Source organism: Nycticebus coucang, chromosome 11 (assembly GCF_027406575.1).
Source record: "Nycticebus coucang isolate mNycCou1 chromosome 11, mNycCou1.pri, whole genome shotgun sequence".
NCBI lineage: Eukaryota > Metazoa > Chordata > Mammalia > Primates > Lorisidae > Nycticebus > Nycticebus coucang.
This window is the reverse complement of record NC_069790.1, coordinates 120,136,769-120,155,064: the sequence shown is the minus strand read 5'-3', so window position 1 is coordinate 120,155,064 and position 18,296 is coordinate 120,136,769. Positions and strand designations below refer to the sequence as shown.

At 42.0% G+C, this 18,296-nt stretch overlaps 1 protein-coding gene across 2 annotated transcripts; it reads right to left on the bottom strand.

Moving 5' to 3' along the window:
• Nucleotides 1–10,311: 10,311 nt before the first annotated feature.
• On the bottom strand, nt 10,312–17,161 carry GIMAP2 (GTPase, IMAP family member 2). Of its 2 annotated transcripts, XM_053609191.1 has the most exons (4): nt 16,943–17,161; nt 16,559–16,619; nt 15,619–15,653; nt 10,312–11,608 (listed from the first exon to the last, which is right to left on the bottom strand). In XM_053609191.1, exons 3-4 carry the CDS (start codon nt 15,644–15,646, stop codon nt 10,623–10,625), a joined length of 1,014 nt encoding a protein of 337 aa, XP_053465166.1. In that variant the 5' UTR covers nt 15,647–15,653; nt 16,559–16,619; nt 16,943–17,161; the 3' UTR covers nt 10,312–10,622. The 2 variants fall into 2 exon arrangements, with proteins under 2 accessions (XP_053465166.1, XP_053465165.1); XM_053609190.1 differs by lacking the exon at nt 16,943–17,161 and having other exon boundaries at nt 16,559–16,870.
• Between the last annotated feature and the right edge of the window lie 1,135 nt (nt 17,162–18,296).

The following is an 18,296-nucleotide window of genomic DNA, read 5'->3' as shown; positions in this document are numbered from 1 at the left end:
TGGCTGGCGATCTGTAAAAGACTGAAACTGGACCCACACCTTTCACCATTAACTAAGATAGACTCTCACTGGATAAAAGATTTAAACTTAAGACATGAAACTATGAAAATACTTGAAGACATTGCAGGAAAACTCTTGAAGGAATCGGCCTGGGTGAATATTTTATGAGGACTCCCCAGGCAATTGAAGCAGTATCAAAAATACATTACTGGAACCTGATCAAACTAAAAAGCTTCTGCACAGCCAAGAACATAGTAAAGCAAGCAGACATCCCCCAGAATGGGAGAAAATATTTGCAGGTTATACCTCCGATAAAGGTTTAATAACCAGAATCCACAGAGAACTCAAACGTATTAGCAAGAAAACAACAAGTGATCCCATCTCAGGGTGGGCAAAGGACTTGAAGAGAAACTTCTCTAAAGAAGACAGACACACGATCTATAGAAACATGAAAAAAAAGCTCATCATCCTTATCAAAACTACTTTGAGATATCACCTAACCCCAGTAAGAGTAGTCCACATAACAAAATCCCAAAACCAGAAATATTGGCGTGAATGGGGAGAAAAGGGCACACTTCTACACTGCTGGTGGGAATGCATACTAATACGTTCCTTTTGGAAGGATGTTTGGAGAATACTTAGAGTTCTAAAAATAGACCTGCCATTCCATCCTATAATTCCTTTTCTAGTTATATACCCAGAAGACCGAAAATCACAGTATAACAAAGACATCTGTACCAGAATGTTTATTGCAGCCCAATTCATAATCGCTAAGTCATGGAAGAAGCCCAAGTGTCCATTGACCCACGAATGGACTAGCAAATTGTGGTACCTGTCTACCATGGAATATTATGCAGCCTTAAAGAAAGATGGAGACTTTACCTCTTTCATGCTTACATGGATGGAGCTGGAACATAGTCTTCTTAGCAAAGTATCTCAAGAATCGAAGAATAAGTATACAATGTACTCAGCCCCACTATGAAGCTAAATTATAACTTTCATATGAAGGCTATAACCCAACTATAGCACAACAATATGGGGAAAGGGCCAAGGAAGAGGAAGGGAGAGGGGAAGTCAGGGTGGAGGGAGGGCAATAGATGGGGCCGCACCTATGGTGCATCTTAGAATGGGTACAGGTGAAACCTACTAAATGCAGAATACAAATGTCTACATACAATAACTAAGAAAATGCCATGAAAGCTACGTTGAACAGTTTGATGAGAATATTTCAGATTGTGTATGAAACCAGCACATTGTACCCCTTGATTGCACAAATGTACACAGCTATGATTTAACAATAAATAAATAAAGGGGGGAAAGCTCTTTTGTATTAACCTAGATAGAGTTGGAACACTTTCTTCTTAGTTGAGCATCATAAGAATGGAGAAATCAAGAATCCAATGTACTTATTTCTAATTAAGTATACTTAATTCTGTCTGAAACCAGTAGACAATCTAATACATATCCACATAAGAGAAAAACTCAAATCAATTTGAGGTGGGGGGCAGTGGGGGAGAGGATGAGGGAGGTGGGAGGGAAATGAGGTGTTACAGACACCTCATCTGGAGAAGAGACACAATTATAAGAGGGACTTTACCTAACAAATGCAAACAGTGTGGATGTCTACATGTAAAAGACTGAAACTGGACCCACACCTTTCCCCACTCACAAAAAATGATTCAAGATGGATAAAGGACTTAAATTTAAGGCATGAAACAATAAAAATCCTCAAAGAAAGCATAGGTAAAACACTGGAAGATATTGGCCTGGGGGAAGACTTCATGAAGAAGACTGCCATGGCAATTGCAACAACAACAAAAATAAACAAATGGGACTTCATTAAACTGAAAAGCTTCTGTACAGCTAAGGACACAATAACCAAGGCAAAGAGACAAACTACACAATGGGAAAGGATATTTGCATATTTTCAATCAGACAAAAGCTTGATAACTAGGATCTATAGAGAACTCAAATTAATCCACATGAAAAAAGCCAACAATCCCTTATATCAATAGGCAAGAGACATGAATAGAACTTTCTCTAAAGACGACAGACGAATGGCTAACAAACACATGAAAAAATGTTCATCATCTCTATATATTAGAGAAATGCAAATCAAAACAACCCTGAGATATCATCTAACCCCAGTGAGAATGGCCCACATCACAAAATCTCAAAACTGCAGATGCTGGCGTGGATGAGGAGAGAAGGGAACACTTTTACACTGCTGGTGGGACTGCAAACTAGTACAACCTTTCTGGAAGGAAGTATGGAGAAACCTCAAAGCACTCAAGCTAGACCTCCCATTCGATCCTGCAATCCCATTACTGGGCATCTACCCAGAAGGAAAGAAATCCTTTTATCATAAGGACACTTGTACTAGACTGTTTATTGCAGCTCAATTTACAATCGCCAAAATGTGGAAACAGCCTAAATGCCCACCAACCCAGGAATGGATTAACAAGCAGTGGTATATGTATACCATGGAATACTATTCAGCCATTAAAAAAAATGGAGACTTTACATCTTTCGTATTAACCTGGATGGAAGTGGAAGACATTATTCTTAGTAAAGCATCACAAGAATGGAGAAGCATGAATCCTATGTACTCAATCTTGATATGAGGACAATTAATGACAATTAAGGTTATGGGGGGGGGAGCAGAAAGAGGGATGGAGGGAGGGGGGTGGGGCCTTAGTGTGTGTCACACTTTATGGGGGCAAGACATGATTGCAAGAGGGACTTTACCTAACAATTGCAATCAGTGTAACCTGGCTTATTGTACCCTCAATGAATCCCCAACAATAAAAAAATAATAATAAAAATAAACTTTAAGTTTTCGAAAAAAAAAAAAACAAATGCAAACAGTGTAACCTAATTCTCTGTACCCTCAATTAACATGAAACAATTAAAAATAAATAAATAAATAAATAAAATCCTCCCAAATTTGTTAAAAGGTATTTATTTAAAGTAGGATTTATTTGGGAAACAAAAAATTTGACAGAACACTTCACAGGCTACTTTACGCAATAAAGCAGGCAAAAACGACACACAATTTTGCAAGCATTAACACTCAGGTATATTAATGACAGTCACAGCAGGTATATCGGTGATGAACTGGCAACCTGTCTTTATGAAGAAATAAGCAAAAAAGGGAAATGTATAAATGCATATCACTATGGTTGGTAATTGTGAGCACCATCTTTATAACTGCAGTCATCTGAAATACCTTGACAAACAACCTAAATCCTTCAATGAGATTTATCAAAAGCTGCCATGGTTCATCACAATTCATGTAGCTGCCCAAAGAGCTAAGATCTTGAAAAATTTTACCTTTCACAAATGCAGATGTACAAAAAGGACATATTTTTATTTATTTGAGGAAATTTCAACATTTTTATACACACTCATAATACACACAACGTCAATGTTGTAATAAGGCACTTTTGTGGAATAAAATTTGCAAAAAATGCATAAAATGATTAGAATTCTCTCAAAGTCTCAACACAATTCATACCTCTGGTATTGGAAGTGAGGTGAAGATGAAATTCACAGCATAACAAATTGTAAAAAATCATGCCCATAATTTAAAATAGTGAAAAAAGTAAAAAAACAAAATGAAACTAAAAAGAAAATTCAACATATGAAAAAGCATATTACAGGAATAGGTTATGGGCAATTGCAGAGTGATAGTCCATAAAAGCCAGGTGACTTTCATGATCATTAACTATTTTTTGAAGTCTTGCATCACAATGAAAAGGTACTTTTTTTCTTGGAGGGCTTGGCTGTCCTTGGAGAATATGTTCATATTCATTTTCTCTGTGGCGCTGCTCGTTTTAAACTTCTATGGTTTCATATACACTGACATGAATATTCCCTAGTAAGATTTCCCATCTGCTGTGCAATATTTCTATGCTGTTTTGGGTACTTGGAAATCTGTTTCACATGCAGGGCCCCAGCAAATTGGATGTTGGTCTTCAACACTGAGGGCAGATTTCCTCACTTAATTCACACATCTCCTCTGGAAACACCTTTGCAGAAATATACAAAATTATGCTTAAGTTGATATCAAAAATTAAGCTCATAAAGCCACTCCTTGTCAGTTGCGCATCCACATACACCTCCTTAAACCAACTCAATTTCCAAATAAAGACACGAACATGGTAGTAGTTCTGTCTAAGATGATGCGACTATGTTGTAATTGGGATTTTAGGTGTTAGGGATTTTGGACTTTAGGGATTTAGGAGGCTAATGCCTCATCCATTAGGTAACTGGGGCTTCTGACCTTAGGGATTTAAACTTCAGGGATTTTGACTTTTCAGGATTTCAGCATTAGAGATTTATGCATTCCAGATTGTGTTTTTTGAGATTTTCATCCAAACTGTGTTTGACCAGATGATCACCTTCTGCAATGAGATCCCTGTAGTGCTCCTGCCCACATTCCCACCAGTTTAGTCACTGCCCCTAGGAATTCCCTGGATCTTGTTTCTGTGCAGACCAAGAGCAAATATCAAATGTTCCTCACTTGATTTGGGTTGAGGATTGGAAACTTCCATTGCTCATACTGAGCCTTTTGCTATTCTTTTTTCAGATTTAATTTCACCAGTTGTCATCTTCTTTCTCAGCAGAGTGCCAATGGCAGAGTTTTGTTCACTGCAAAAGTATATCAAAAAATGACAAAACCATACCAAGATTCCCTCTGTGGGTCTCTGCTGGGTTTATTCATAACTCCTTACACCAAATGGCCTTTGCTACTGAGGAAATCTCAAGTCTCAGTCTCAGCATTTGGTACTGATGTTTCTGCTGGTGTTTGCAATGGCTTCTACAAGGGACTTGTTGGCCTCCCTCTCTAGTATGGGCTCAATGGCTGCAGATCATTTTCCCTTTTTACTGTTTCTTTAGTAATCAAGGTCATCAGTAACCTGAAAGTCTCTGGCTGTGAGGGCAGTGGCAGAGGATGGTGTAGGGCAGAGGTGTGGACTTACATGGTGATAGCAGAGATGAGCTGGAATTTGTGGGAGAGGGGGGTGGTGTTGAAGACAAAGCATAGGAAGGAAGTGTGGGTGAAGGCATAGGAAGGAACAGTAGGGCAGACAATACAGGCTAACCTGCCTCATTTTACCTGGAATGGAGAGCTGACTCTCCCAGATATGACTCTATATCCCACCATCATTACCACCAGCTCTCCGTCCACAAAGACCTGTTTCCTTTTTTGCTTGGAGATGGAAATAAAGAAAAACTTCCAAACCTCTTCAATTTGTTTGATTTATGCTTGAGTTGAGAAGATCTCCAGAACTTAACTCATCTTATTAACACATTTACTTGTGAGTGTATAAACCTCCCTGGAAGTAGATTTACGATAGACCCTCAAGAGCCTGGGAACTGAGCCTCTAGTTACACTCTCCTTGGAATTACAGAATCATCTGCATTCTAGTTTCTGAGAGGTCTGACTGGAGATGCATGAGGAAACATCCCTGCCAGTGCAGATGGAAGGTTCCACACTGCTATGGTCTCTCCTATGATCACCCACCAGAATGGGTGTTTCTCTGCATGGTTTGCAGGTAAGGATGACAGAGAGTAACATCTTTGTTGGGTGAACATATAAGCATCTACACACATTGACTTGATTTCACACAATGTGATCATCCAGTGTATTTATTTATGGAAATAGATTCAATTCAAATAAGCACATGAATATGGTACTGAGGCTCTGCTTGTGTTTGGTGCTGTGAAAAGAAGACAACTTAAGGACAGAGAAGGAAATCTGAGCTCAGTGCAAAATAGGCAAAAGCCACTGTGGTCATTGGCTCCTGCAAGGGGACAGTCACCGATCCAGCTGGCAAGGGAAGTTTTGGTCCTGGGGTGGGAAGTGGGTGCTGGCAGAATCTCAAGTTGGCAGGTTAGGAAGAGGTGAGGGAGGGGAGTCTACAAGCTCAGATGAAGAACTCTAGGAGCCACAGGCAAATCAATGGTGAATTGATGGGTCAGGGTCACATTTACAAGGTCAGTTAGGTGTGACCTCAGGAAAGGCCTCATACCTGCACCTCCAGAAAAGCAGATAGAGCAGGAGCATGCTGATCTGCCAGCTGCTCCCCTGGGACCTGTGCTACTTCTACCACTCCCACAGCCCAGCAAGCAGCCAGGACCCCTGGGCTGCCACCTTCTCCGCCAACCTCCAGAGCTGCTCCTTGCGTCACGCTCAGTGCCGTACACCTCTTTGGCATAGTGGGTGTCCTCGTTCTCCCTGACCAGGGTCCCCACCAGCTCCAGCAGCTCCTCTTCCTGGGCTTCCTGCTCCTGGCCGCCAGCTCGGTTGTCAAAGGCACAGACTCGGCCCCTGCACTCGGCCACCAGCTCCCTCTGGGCACGGTTCTCGGTGCAGCACACTTAATCCTGTAGGGAGCCGCTGGCCAGGTCCTCCTTCCTGGGGAAGACAATAGCAGCGCCCTCCAGGAACATTGCCCTCACCGTCCTCACCGCCTGCTGGTCCTGGACGGTGAACCGGCCCAGGTGGGTCACCAGCAGCAGTGCGTGGGGCTGGGGCTGAGAGCAGGTAGCAGTGACCTCTCTCCTCGCACTTGGGCTCTGCCTCGGGGATTTCGCAACTGAAAATGTCCAGAGTGTTGACGATTTCCACCCGCAACTTTTCCCACCACCGGATCCCGACGGCACAGATTTTCCCTTTATCATTGGTTTTGATCAATTGGATTGTAATACGCCTTTTGTATAGTTTTCTTCATTTTTAAAAAAGGGAGGTACAGACAGGATCTCACTATGTTGCCCAGCTGGAGTGCAGTGGTAATCACAGTGCACCAGGCCTGGAACTCCAGAGCTCAAATGACCTCCCTGCCTCAGTCTCCCAAGTAGCTGAGAGTGGGTCATTGTGTCTGGCTGTCTTCATGTTTTATTTGCTTGAGGTTCACTGAGCTGCTTGGATCTCTGGGTTTATAGTTGTCATCAAATATGGAAAACTTTGGCCATGATTTCTTCCAAATTTTTTTTTGTCCCTCTTTTATTTTTAGTGAATCCAGTTGCATGTAATATTCCACTTGAGGTTCTCCCACAGCTCATTGAAGTTCTGTTCTGTTAAAGTTATTGCTATTTTTTCCTTTTCTGTTTTCTCTGTTGGAACTTTTCTATTGCTCTGTCTTCAAGTTTGCTAATCTTTTTCCTTCAAAATCTAATATTTTGTTAATTCTATTCAGTGTAATTTTCATGTCTTACATGGTCGTTTTCCTCTTTAGAAGTTAAATTCAGATTTTGTTTTCTGTCATCCACATCTCTACTTAACTGTTTGAACATACAGAACACAGTTGTAACACCTGTGTTGATGTCTTTGGCTGTTAATTCTAATATTTAGGTCAGTTTTGATTGACTTATCTCCTCATCATTGGTCATATTTTCTTGCCACTTTTCATTTTTGGTAATTTTTTATTAGATCCATACATCTGGTTTTGACCTTGATGGGTGCTGAATATTTTTCTACTCTTGTAAACATTCTTGAGCTTCCTTCTGGGATGCATTTAAGTTACTTGGAAATAGTTTGATTCTTCAGGTCTTGCTTTTAAGATTAGTTAGATATACAGAGAAGTTTTCAGTCTGGAACTAAGGGCAAAGCTCTTCTGTGTGTTCTACCCAGTGTCCCATGAATCACAAGCTTTTTTTGTTTGTCTGGTGGGGACAGAAGCTATTCTTGGTCCCTTGTGAGTGCAATGCACGACCCTCTTTTCCCTAATCCTCTTGAGTGGTTTTTTCTCTGTCCTCAGGGAGTTTCATCACATGCATGCACTGATGAGTACCCAACTATAAGATCAGGGAGATCTCTACAGGCATCTGGAGTTCCTTTTGGGCAGCTCTCTCCTCGCTATACTCTGTTCTTGGGTCTAAAGCAATCTTCCCACCTTGGTCTTACAAAGAGCTGAGATTACAGGCTCTGTTCTGTGAATATCCACCACCTTTGTTTCTCTATAATCAGAGCTCCCTCTTCTCAAATCAAGGAGTTTTCTGAACTCTACCTGGATTCCCCACATATGTTAGTGGCTTAATGTTGCATAACAAATTACCACAAACTTAGCAACTGAAAACAACACACATTTATTATCTCACAATGTTTGTGGGTCAGGAGCATACGCCTCGCTTAGCTGTGTTCTCTGCTTCAGGTTTGCAATCCAGACTGCAATCCAGGTGTTAGCTGGGGCTGAAGTCTTATCATAGGCTCAACTGATGAAAGCTTTGAACCCTCAGAATGTTGGTAGAAGTCATTTCTGTGTGGCTGTATGACTGACAACTTTGACTTTTTGCTGGCTGTTAGCTAGAGCACGCCTCCAAGTCCTAGATGCTGCTTGCAGTTTTCTGCCTTTTAGCCTGTCCATAGGCAATTCACAATGTGGAAATTTGCTTCTTGAGGGCCAGCATAAGAGGGGGAGTGCATCTTCCTAGAGCTATATAAATCATTGGAGTGACATTCTATCACTTATGCCATGTTCTGCTGGTTAGAAGCCTTAGAATTAGCTCCCCGTGTTCACTGACAACCCAGGACAGAGCTTCTCCTTCTCAGGACTGATCTTGGTGTTTGTCTACCGGTCACCTAGACATGTTTGCTTATTACTCCTAGGCCTCAACTCCAGTTTCAGCTCCTCTTTCTTTTCTTTCTTTTTATTATTTTTTTATTTTAATTTATTTATTTTTATTGATAAATCAAAGCTGTGTAGATTAGTGCAATCAAGGGGTACAATGTGCAGGTTTCATATACAATCTGAAATATTCTCATCAAACTGTTCAATGCAGCCTTCATGGCATTTTCTTAGTTACTGTATGTAGGCATTTGTATTCTGCATTTAGTAAGTTTCGCCTGTACCCATTCTAAGATGCACCATAGATGTGGCCCCAACCATTACCCTCCCTCCACCAAAACCTCCCCCCTCCCTTCCCCTTCCTTGGCCCTTTCCCCATAGTCTTGTGCTATAGTTGGGTTATAGTCTTCATGTGAAAGCTATAATTTAGCTTCATAGTAGAGCTGAATACATTGGATACTTTTTCTTCCATTCCTGAGATACTTTGCTAAGAAGAATATGTTCTAGCTTCATCCATGTAAACATGAAAGAGGTAAAGTCTCCATCTTTCTTTAAGGCTGCATAATATTCCATGGTATACATATACCAGAATTTGCTAGTCCATTCGTGGGTCGATGGACACTTGGGCTTCTTCCATGACTTAGCGATTATGAATTGGGCTGCAATAAACATTCTGGTACAGATGTCTTTATAATATTGTGATTTTTGGTCTTCTGGGTATAAACCTAGTAAAGGAATTATAGGACGGAGTAGCGGGTGTATTTTTAGGTCTCTAAGTATTCTCCAAACATCCTTCCAGAAGGAACATATTAGTGAGCATTCCCACCAGCAGTGTAGAAGTGTGCCCTTTTCTCCACATCTACGCCAACATCTCTGGTTTTGGGATTTTGTTATGTGGACTACTCTTACTGGGGTTAGGCGATATCTCAAAGTAGTTTTGATTTGCATTTCTCTGATGATTAAGGACGATGAATTTTTTTTCATGTGTCTGCAGATGGTGCATCTGTCTTCTTTAGAGAAGTTTCTCTTCAAGTCCCTTGCCCACCCTGAGATGGGGTCACGTGTTCTTTTCTTGCTAATACATTTGAGTTCTCTGTGGATTCTGGTTATTAGACCTTTATTGGAGGTATGACCTGCAAATATTTTCTCCCATTCTGAGGGCTATCTGCTTGCTTCACTTACTATGTTCTTGGCTGTGCAGAAGCTTTTTAGTTTGATCAGGTCCCAGTAGTGTATTTTTGATATTGCTTCAATTGCCTGGGGAGTCCTCCTCCTAAAATATTCACATTCTTTTTTATATATATCTTATTTTCTTCACCCTTGGAATTTCCCTTATTTTCTGGTAAGCTCATTAATCATAAAAATTTACTTTCTTATAATATTAATACAATTAGCCTCTACTTGCATTTAGCAGATAAAGTTTTAGAATATCCAGTTCACCATCTTGCCTGACGTCTAATAAGCCTCTATGTATATATGTTTCAACGCTAAATTTGAAGGGTGCCAGGGCTAAATTCTGACTAAACCCCTTTCAATGTTAATCAAATATGATGTACATAAAACAGACTACTAATGTGTGTGTCTGTGTGTTCTTTTTGGGCACAAATTTTTTCTGTTACAGAGTAAATGAACCTGAGTCTACTTACCATCTTCTGATGCAAAACCTAGAAAAGTGTGTTAAAGATAGGTAATCCTAGGAACTTTACACTTTACTTAGTATTATTTTATTGCTATTTTTATTATATTCATATTAATACATGTTATTAGTATTATGAAGAAGAAAAGGTGTTTTCAGGAGCATAAAAATTGTTAGAGATTTGCAAAAGAGAGGAATTTTATATTTACCATTTTCAAAAAATTTTAGTACTGTAATTCGAATCAAATAGTAGCTTTTAAATAATTTGGTTCCTTAATAAGCGGTGTAATTGTTAAGATTTAAACATTTCACAGAATCTTAGTTATGACACGAGGCACCACATTCTACAGGGAAGGCACTGTGATCCACCCACCAAAGGACAGTGAGTAAATACTAATAATCACTGACTGTAACTACAACCCAGAAGGCTTGCGTTGTGGAACAATGGTCCATCTCAAAATTATTATGACCTCTTTGAGTATAATGCATAAAAAGCTACAAAATAAATGGCACATGCCAGAGAGTAAGGAGTGAAACAACTTGCACATGCTGCACAACACACAGAACAACAGAACCAGCAATTTGACACACAGTTGAATACAAAATAAAACACACAGTTGTGTTTTGATTAGGCCTCTTTGTAGGCAATTTGCTTTGGCTGTGGTTGTGCGACGTCTTTGAATTTCCATGTGCTTTACCAGATTCCCTCTGAAGTTCTTTAATCTTTCCTCCGACCTGACAGATCCATAGTTTGGCTCTTGCACGAGGCTGTACAGTCCATTGGTGAAGTGGCCGCCCCTCCTCTCCCTCATCAAGCCCTCAATTAAGTCCATCAGCTCCTTCACTTGGTCATCCCGATCACTGCCCTCAGCTCGGTTATTAAAAGCGCAGACACGACCCCCACCTGCTGCCACCAGCTTGCTGAGGGCTTTGTTGTCCAAGTCATGGATATAGTCCACCAAGGAGCCACCATCAAGGTCTTCCTTGTGGGTAAAGAGGATGATTGTGTGTCTCAGGGCATCCTCTCCAAAGATCTCCTGCATTCTCTGGACAGCCTGCTGGTCCTGGGTGGTGTACCGGCCCAGCTGGATCACCAGCAGCAGCACATGGGGTCCTGGTGCAGAGAGTGAGTAGCACCTCTGCACCTCTTGGTACAGTTCTTCACACTGGTCCTTCTCAGAAAACACACCTGGTGTGTCAATAATGACCATCTCTCTCTCACCCCAGCTTCCCTGACCTTTGCTGCAAGTCTTAGTCAAGGTCTGAGCACCCAGCTTGGATTCAAATGCTTGCTTCCCAAGGATGCTGTTTCCTGTAGCACTTTTGCCAGTTCCTGTTTTGCCCACGAGAATGATTCTCAGCTCTGATCCACTGGCATGTTGGCTTTTTGTACATGGTCCTATTAGGAACAAGTTTACTGTGTTATTACTCTTCTGATCATGGCAATGGAATATTTTTAATGAGAAGGAGGCATTCCTCATTATGGGAAAAAATACTCCTACATTCTATTGCATTTATGAAATAAAAGCTAAGTCCATTATCAAAAAAATGTATTAATTATGGTTTTTAAAACATTTTGATTTCTCTAGGACTGCAGGATAGTCTCATGTTGGACTCTGAAAGAACATGCTTGGATGATGAGATGGATTTATCTCATCACTTAACTCTTGCCTGAATCACTCAGTTGTGGCCCTCTTGAAGACAAATTTTATGGAGATCAGAGATGTGTAGCCAGGAGTGTGGGTTCCATCTCAAGATGGGGTAAGCAGCCTGGCTCTGCTCCACTGGTAGAAATTCCCCTTAGCTGGGCAGAGTGTGGTCATGATCACCAGGGAAATGACTGGACCAGGGAAATAACAGAATGAGTAGTATAAAATTATTTTTACTAATAAAGAAACAGCTGATAGTTTATAGAGGATATCATACTTGTGTTTAGAAAGGATAGCATAATCTTTATATTAGGCAAGGAAAGAATGTGGTAAACTCCTCTCTCTTCTTCCCTGTATCCCTCAACCTGTGTAGGGTTCTGGGGAGAGGAATGAATGGGAACAGAGGTATAAAGGTCTTTCAGACACATGAAAGGGGAAAGCATGGAAGCCACCATGCCGTTTCTGCTGGCCCATGCCGTGGTGAAAGGAATGACTGTCTGGGATGAGTTAGTGGCAGAATCAAGAAGCTGCTCTGTGGCAGAGAGAGGGGAGCCACTTAACTTGCAAGGCAGGGTTAATTCTGACTTCTGGGGTCATTTCTTTTCTCTTTTACTGTAAAGAAGGAACATTTGACCTATATAAATGAATTGGAATATTATAAATGAGGAATCTTTCTGGAAGTAGATCTTGGAGAGGAATCTAGGAGTTCCTAGAATACCAGGATTCTCCTGCTAACCCCGTTGAGTTAGAGAAAGTTGGAGAAGGGAAGTCTACAAAGAGTAAAAATATAAGACCCAAGATGGAACTCTATTAGAAGGGAGTTAGCTTTCTGTGAGGCAACAGCAGTGGGAAAGAATAAAGAATCTGGATCTGTACTGCCTACTTTTCACTGTTTTCCAGTTGCTAGCCATGTGATTTTGGATAACTGCTTAGTTTCTCTACACCTTGAAAAAAAATGGTTTATACCATGTAGTGTTATTTGAAGGATTAAACAAGCCAATATACATAAAGAATGTAAAATAGTGCTGGTGTACTTAATCACTTTGTGAACAGCAGCCTCCTTATAAATGAAGTAACTGTGCCCTATAGTGGTTAAGAAACTTAGACAAGGCTGGGGGTGGTGGCTCATGTCTATAATTCCAGCACTCCTGGAGTCTGAAGCAGATGGATCAACTTAGCTCAAGAGTTAGAGACTAGCCTGAGCAAGAGCGAGACCCCATCTCTACTAAAAATGGAAAAATTAGCCAGGCATTGTGGCCTATGCCTGTAATCCCAGTTACTCAGGAGAATTGCTTGAGCCCAGGAGTTTGAGGTTGCTGTGAACAATGATGCCACAGCACTTGAGTCTGGGCAACAGAGTGAGACTATGTCTCAAAAAAAAAAAGAAAAGAAACTTAAAGAAAGCCAACCAGCTAGTTAATAATGGTGACACCTACTGTTTATTGAGTGCTTAGTCCAAGTGGTTTACCTGCCTTATCTTATTTGCTCCTTCTGGCAATGGAGTTTGAGTTAGGATTAGGTACCCGCCAGGGGTCTTGTTAGGTTCAAATGGCCTCTCTGGCTCACAGCACTGCTTGGGGCTCACTGAGGTGCTAGTCTACTCAGAATGGGAAACAGCTTGTCAGATGGCCTTCCTCCTAGTGGGAATCATCTCAGGGCAAGGAAATGGTGCTTTGGGCCTTCCTGACCCATAGGAGCCAGTGTCTCCTGTAACAACTCTGGGGCTCTCTTAGCCTCTGAATTCTCTGGAAGGAACATAACAGTTACAAGAGTCACTCTGCTCGGGGAATTCCAAAACACAGCTCCCCATCATGTATCAATAGTTCTCTGGGTATAGACATAATTCACCCATGAAGGGAAATTTTTAACCACAAGCAAAGTTTCTAATAATGTCGTAGACATTTTACTCATATTAAATTACCTGAGAATCATAACTGGAAAGTTTAACCAAAGATTAAATTCTCAGGCAGAAAGGAAGGGAAAGGGCTAATTAATCTTTTATGCATAGGCTCCTCTTCTTCCTACCTTGTTTTACCTTAGTTTGCCCATAAATCTGAAGCTTGTCCAAGGGTATAGAGCTATTAAAATTCACAAATTGTGTGAACTGAAAAGCTTGCCTTTTACCTTGTTTTATGCCTGAAGTAGCAGTGCTTTGTCACATTGCTCTGCCAACCCCTGTTACACATACGTAAGTATTTTCTCTCCTAAACAAGTTTACTGCAATCCGTGGGCTCTTATTTTCCGGTGCGATTACAGCCTCACAATGGACGTAATAGAAACTTTTGCCCTAGTTACTGGCCTACCAGCCAGTGCTGTGTCCTTTTCTTCCATGGGGAGGGCACAGGGGAAAGACCATTCCCCATGCTAAGCCAAGACAAGGGGTCTCTAAAACTACTACTTGTAAATATTGTGCTTGCCTCAAGAAATTGAGATGAATGTTTGCTGAACTACAGAAATTTGTAACTCTCCTAAAGTGGAGCAAAGTAAAGAGAATTTTGAACAAATTTTTGAGAGAAATGAGCAAATGTTACCTGGAGTTTGGGGACATGAATAAACATGGACATTGGTGTCTATTTCCTTTCTAGAGAATTCCACATTTACAAGGCTGGCTACAGCTACCTAGGAGACCAGGGCAAGCAATACTGGCCTTATGGGGTCCCTATGGACAGAATGGGTCCTGCAGAAAATAACTAGGCACGGCCGCCTTAATGGAATCTGCCCACAGGTCTGCCTTTGGTGGCAAGGGGGTGTGACTCTCTTTACTGCTGAGAGAAGGAGACAATGTCTGGTCAAAGAAGTCACCAGAGAGTGTGCAGCAGTGTCAGGGGAGTGCAGAGTGTCAGTCCCAGAAAGGAGTATGTTGGGGATCGGGAACCAGCCCAGAGACAACTTCGGGACCATGGGACCCCAGGGTTTTGGCATCTTTCTCCAGTTATCCCACTTCCTGTCTGACCCAGAAAGAGGGAAGAACAGGAGAGCTGAGGAGGCAGAACTGGGAGGGACAGGGGACCTCTAGAAGGTCCCAGAGCTAAGGCTGAAGCAGAACCAGCAAGAAAAGAAGCCAGACGGAATGTAAGTTTGATGTTATGTGTCACGGTAATGTTAATGAGAGTGTTCTTATAATCCATGAGAATCAGAAAGCAATCTGCCTAAGATGGTGCTGAGAGGTAAGGTTGCATGATTAGAGGCCATGTCGGGAGGGGGAAAAGCTGTTGCTCCTCATTTGGATCTCACAGAGTTCTGCTTGTTCAATCAGAAAGTTCCAGCCACAAGGAAACCAAAGTCCCACCCCATTGTCACAGATGGGGGTTGAGTGTGAAGTGGATTTGGAGGGGAGGGAGATCTGTGCTTTTCTTGATGTGAGAGACTAAAGACAGGGCTGGTGGTGGGGGCAGGCAAAGAGCTAGGAGACAGTAGGACAGGGGAGGTCAAGACACAGAGAGAAAGCAAGAGAACCCCACCCCCCAGAGATGGAGAGCAGAGAAGGGGAGGGGAGGGAAGAGAGCAAACCTATAGAAAGGAGAGAGAGAGAGAAGAGTGAATGGCAGGAGATGGAATGTTCCAGGCAGATCTAAAAGATCAGTGGATAAAGGAAAAGTCTGAATGCATATTTTGGTTCCTGGTAGAATGTTTTAGCAGTTTTGACCTAGTGATGGTGGCATTGGTGGGAGTTAGAATAAGATCTGTCTCTGCTCCCCCCTTTAACAATTTTGCCCTGATATCATCAGAAAGAGGTCCACACAGGAGGTCCCTTGCTCACCAGAGTGATGGCTTTCATTTGGATCCATTGTGTTCCTGAGGGACAGAGAGACAAGGAATTTTATTTTTCAGTTCTAAATCACGAGAGACCCTTACATTTCTAGACAACCATGTTTCATTTGCCTGTTCATAATGGACAAGGTGGGTAAAAAGAGAATTACTGTACCTATTTAACAGAGACATTGAGTCACTTGCCCAGGCCCCCCGGAGATGTGGTTTCATCTGTCAATCCCAAGCCCTGCTCTCTGGTTTCCTTCCTCTCACCAGCCCTCCCGCTTCTTTCCCTTTCCCTGTCCTCACTCCCTTCACTTCTCCCGGCTTCTTTGCAGGTGTGCCCCTCCTCACAGCGGAGGCTCAGTCCTCTCTTCCTTCTCTCCTTCCCCCATCCTGTCCCTTCCTCTTTTCTGGTCTCCCCAAACCACTCTCTTAGAGTGGAGCCTTTGCCGAGAGACTCCATGAATTAAGAGCGAGACTTCCCAAATGTAGATTGTCTTTAAACCAGAAATACACCTTATCGGATCCATCAATTACTTGACTTTTCCTCATGCCCTGGTAATCACTGGTAATGAAGCCCTTGAGATCCAGTAGCTACATAGTGAGAAATATCGGCTCATTTTCATCAGATAGTTTCTCTTGCTTAAATCTGTCAGGCACTGACCAAGTCTCCTAGCACAGAAAGCTTACAGCCACATGCTAATGCCCAAATTCTTCCTAGTTAGCATTTTTTACTGACTTAATGCTAAGGAAACTCTTTGCCAGTACTGTGAAAAATAAATGCTATGCGGCTACCCTGTAAACTGGTTTCGTTTCAGCTGACGGAAGTCACTCTGAATTGTTTCCCTTAAAACAGGGCAAATTTCTTCTAAAAAAAATCAAAATAAATTAAGCATGGCCTGAGACCCTGAAATCAATATCCAAACATTTAGTAAATGTAAGCTTACCTGATTTATTGTGAAAAGAAAAAGACGGCTCCTGGTTTAAACTTGTTACCTTCCGGCTCTACTTCAGGAGAAAAAGAAAAGAACACAGAGACTTCAGATGGCCCCTTCTGCTCTTTAACCTCTGCCCAGCTTCTCAACTGTAAAAGAGCCCCACCATGTGCCTGTGTTTGGAATTCTCCTTCAACCCGCATTTGCCAACATACAGACCAATCTTCTTTTCAAAAGTGACAATAAAGAGTGTTTGAATGATTTTGTCTGGACAAGAAAGAAAGACAGCAATGCCAGGGAAGTGGTAGGTTTGCCTCCTCCCCACGTGGACTGTGTCCCAACAGTTAGACATTTGCCTAAATGCAACTGTCCCTCTGAGGAGGGCTTCAATCTCACCCCATTGGCAGCAGGGGCTGTTCTGAAGGCAGGTGCCACTGGCAGAGAAGGGAGAGCACAGGATCAGGGCACCTCAGAGAAGCACTGTACGGGGGATGAGGGCACAGAGGAGGGAGCTGGAGAGGAGCCAGCCTTGGCTGAGTCTGGTGGTGAGCAGCAGCCATTAGCCCTCCAGACATTTACCCATAAATCACTCATCGCTTCTGGGCATCCAGGTTTTTTCCCTGTCCAGCCCTGTGATTTCATGGGACATGCCCCTAGGAGAAATCATCTAGGCAATGTGTGCAATAATAATCAAAGTGTTCATATTCACAAAGAATGACCCAAAGAGTTAAAATTTAAATCATTCAAATATTCCTTTGCTTGTGTGTAGGACCATCACCCCCACAGAGAAAGAGAGGAAATGGTTATTGCAACTAATCAGTTTATTTTAAAATCAGCATATACAAACTTTATTTAGTTCTATTTTATTAAAGGCTTTTATCTGAGGTATATATTTGGAAAACAATGTTCTTTTAATGTTGATTGAAGTATTTCCAGTTTTTTTTCTATTGAACTACTAATATTATAAATTATGTTAGTAAGTTTCCTAATAGAAGTGATAGGTAGGTGTACTTATGTAAATTCAGTACACCTACTGAATTGGCTCAATAATTAGGTGTACTTATGTAAAAAGTTGGGTTCCAAGGGATGGAGACTCTTGAGAGGAGGAAGAGCGAATACAGATGAAGGAGGTTTATTAGGGGGTGCTCACTGGATATACACTTAAGGGACAGAAAGAGCCCAGGACCAGGCAGGGAGAAGTTAGACTGAGAAGTAGTCACAGTGAATGCCAGTCCACCTGGAGCTCTAAAGTTTGGATGGACTTTCAGGGTAAAGGTGAGGAGCTGGACTTTATAATTCCCACTCGCCAGTTGTTGTGAACAAACTTCCCCTGGGAAAGACACTTGACCCCATGCAAGACAAAGCCAATTTCGGGACAGGGCTGATGGCTAGACGGTTGAGGGCTTACCACTGGCCACGCTCCTGTTTTTACACTGTTCCTCTAGGTTTGGAGACTAAAATGTTCTTTCTCCCACTTCATGCTTTGAGGCATCTGAGGAGAAGTCCCAGCATCGTTTTTAAAATTCTCACTGATGAAATTTCTCCTTGGCCAAGTCTCCCCACTTCTGTCCCTTACAAACACTGACCCATGGACATACAAGGGACATTTCCCCTGCCTTCTGTGTTTCCAGTAAGTGATGTGACTATAGCCTCAAGTGGGGGGCTGACAGATGTTGGGAGCAGGTGATGATGGAAGGGCTTGTGGCTGAGGAAAGAAGTATGTTTTACAGTGCGCTAACGGAATTGACAA

Bases quoted from the DNA above. Each gene is read 5' to 3' on its own strand.
- GIMAP2 (XM_053609191.1), bottom strand. From the start codon at position 15,646: ATGGATCCAAATGAAAGCCATCACTCTG. The intron at 11,609-15,618 runs GTGAGCAAGGGA...TGTTCCTAATAG, and splicing joins AAATGAAAGCCATCACTCTG to GACCATGTACAAAAAGCCAA.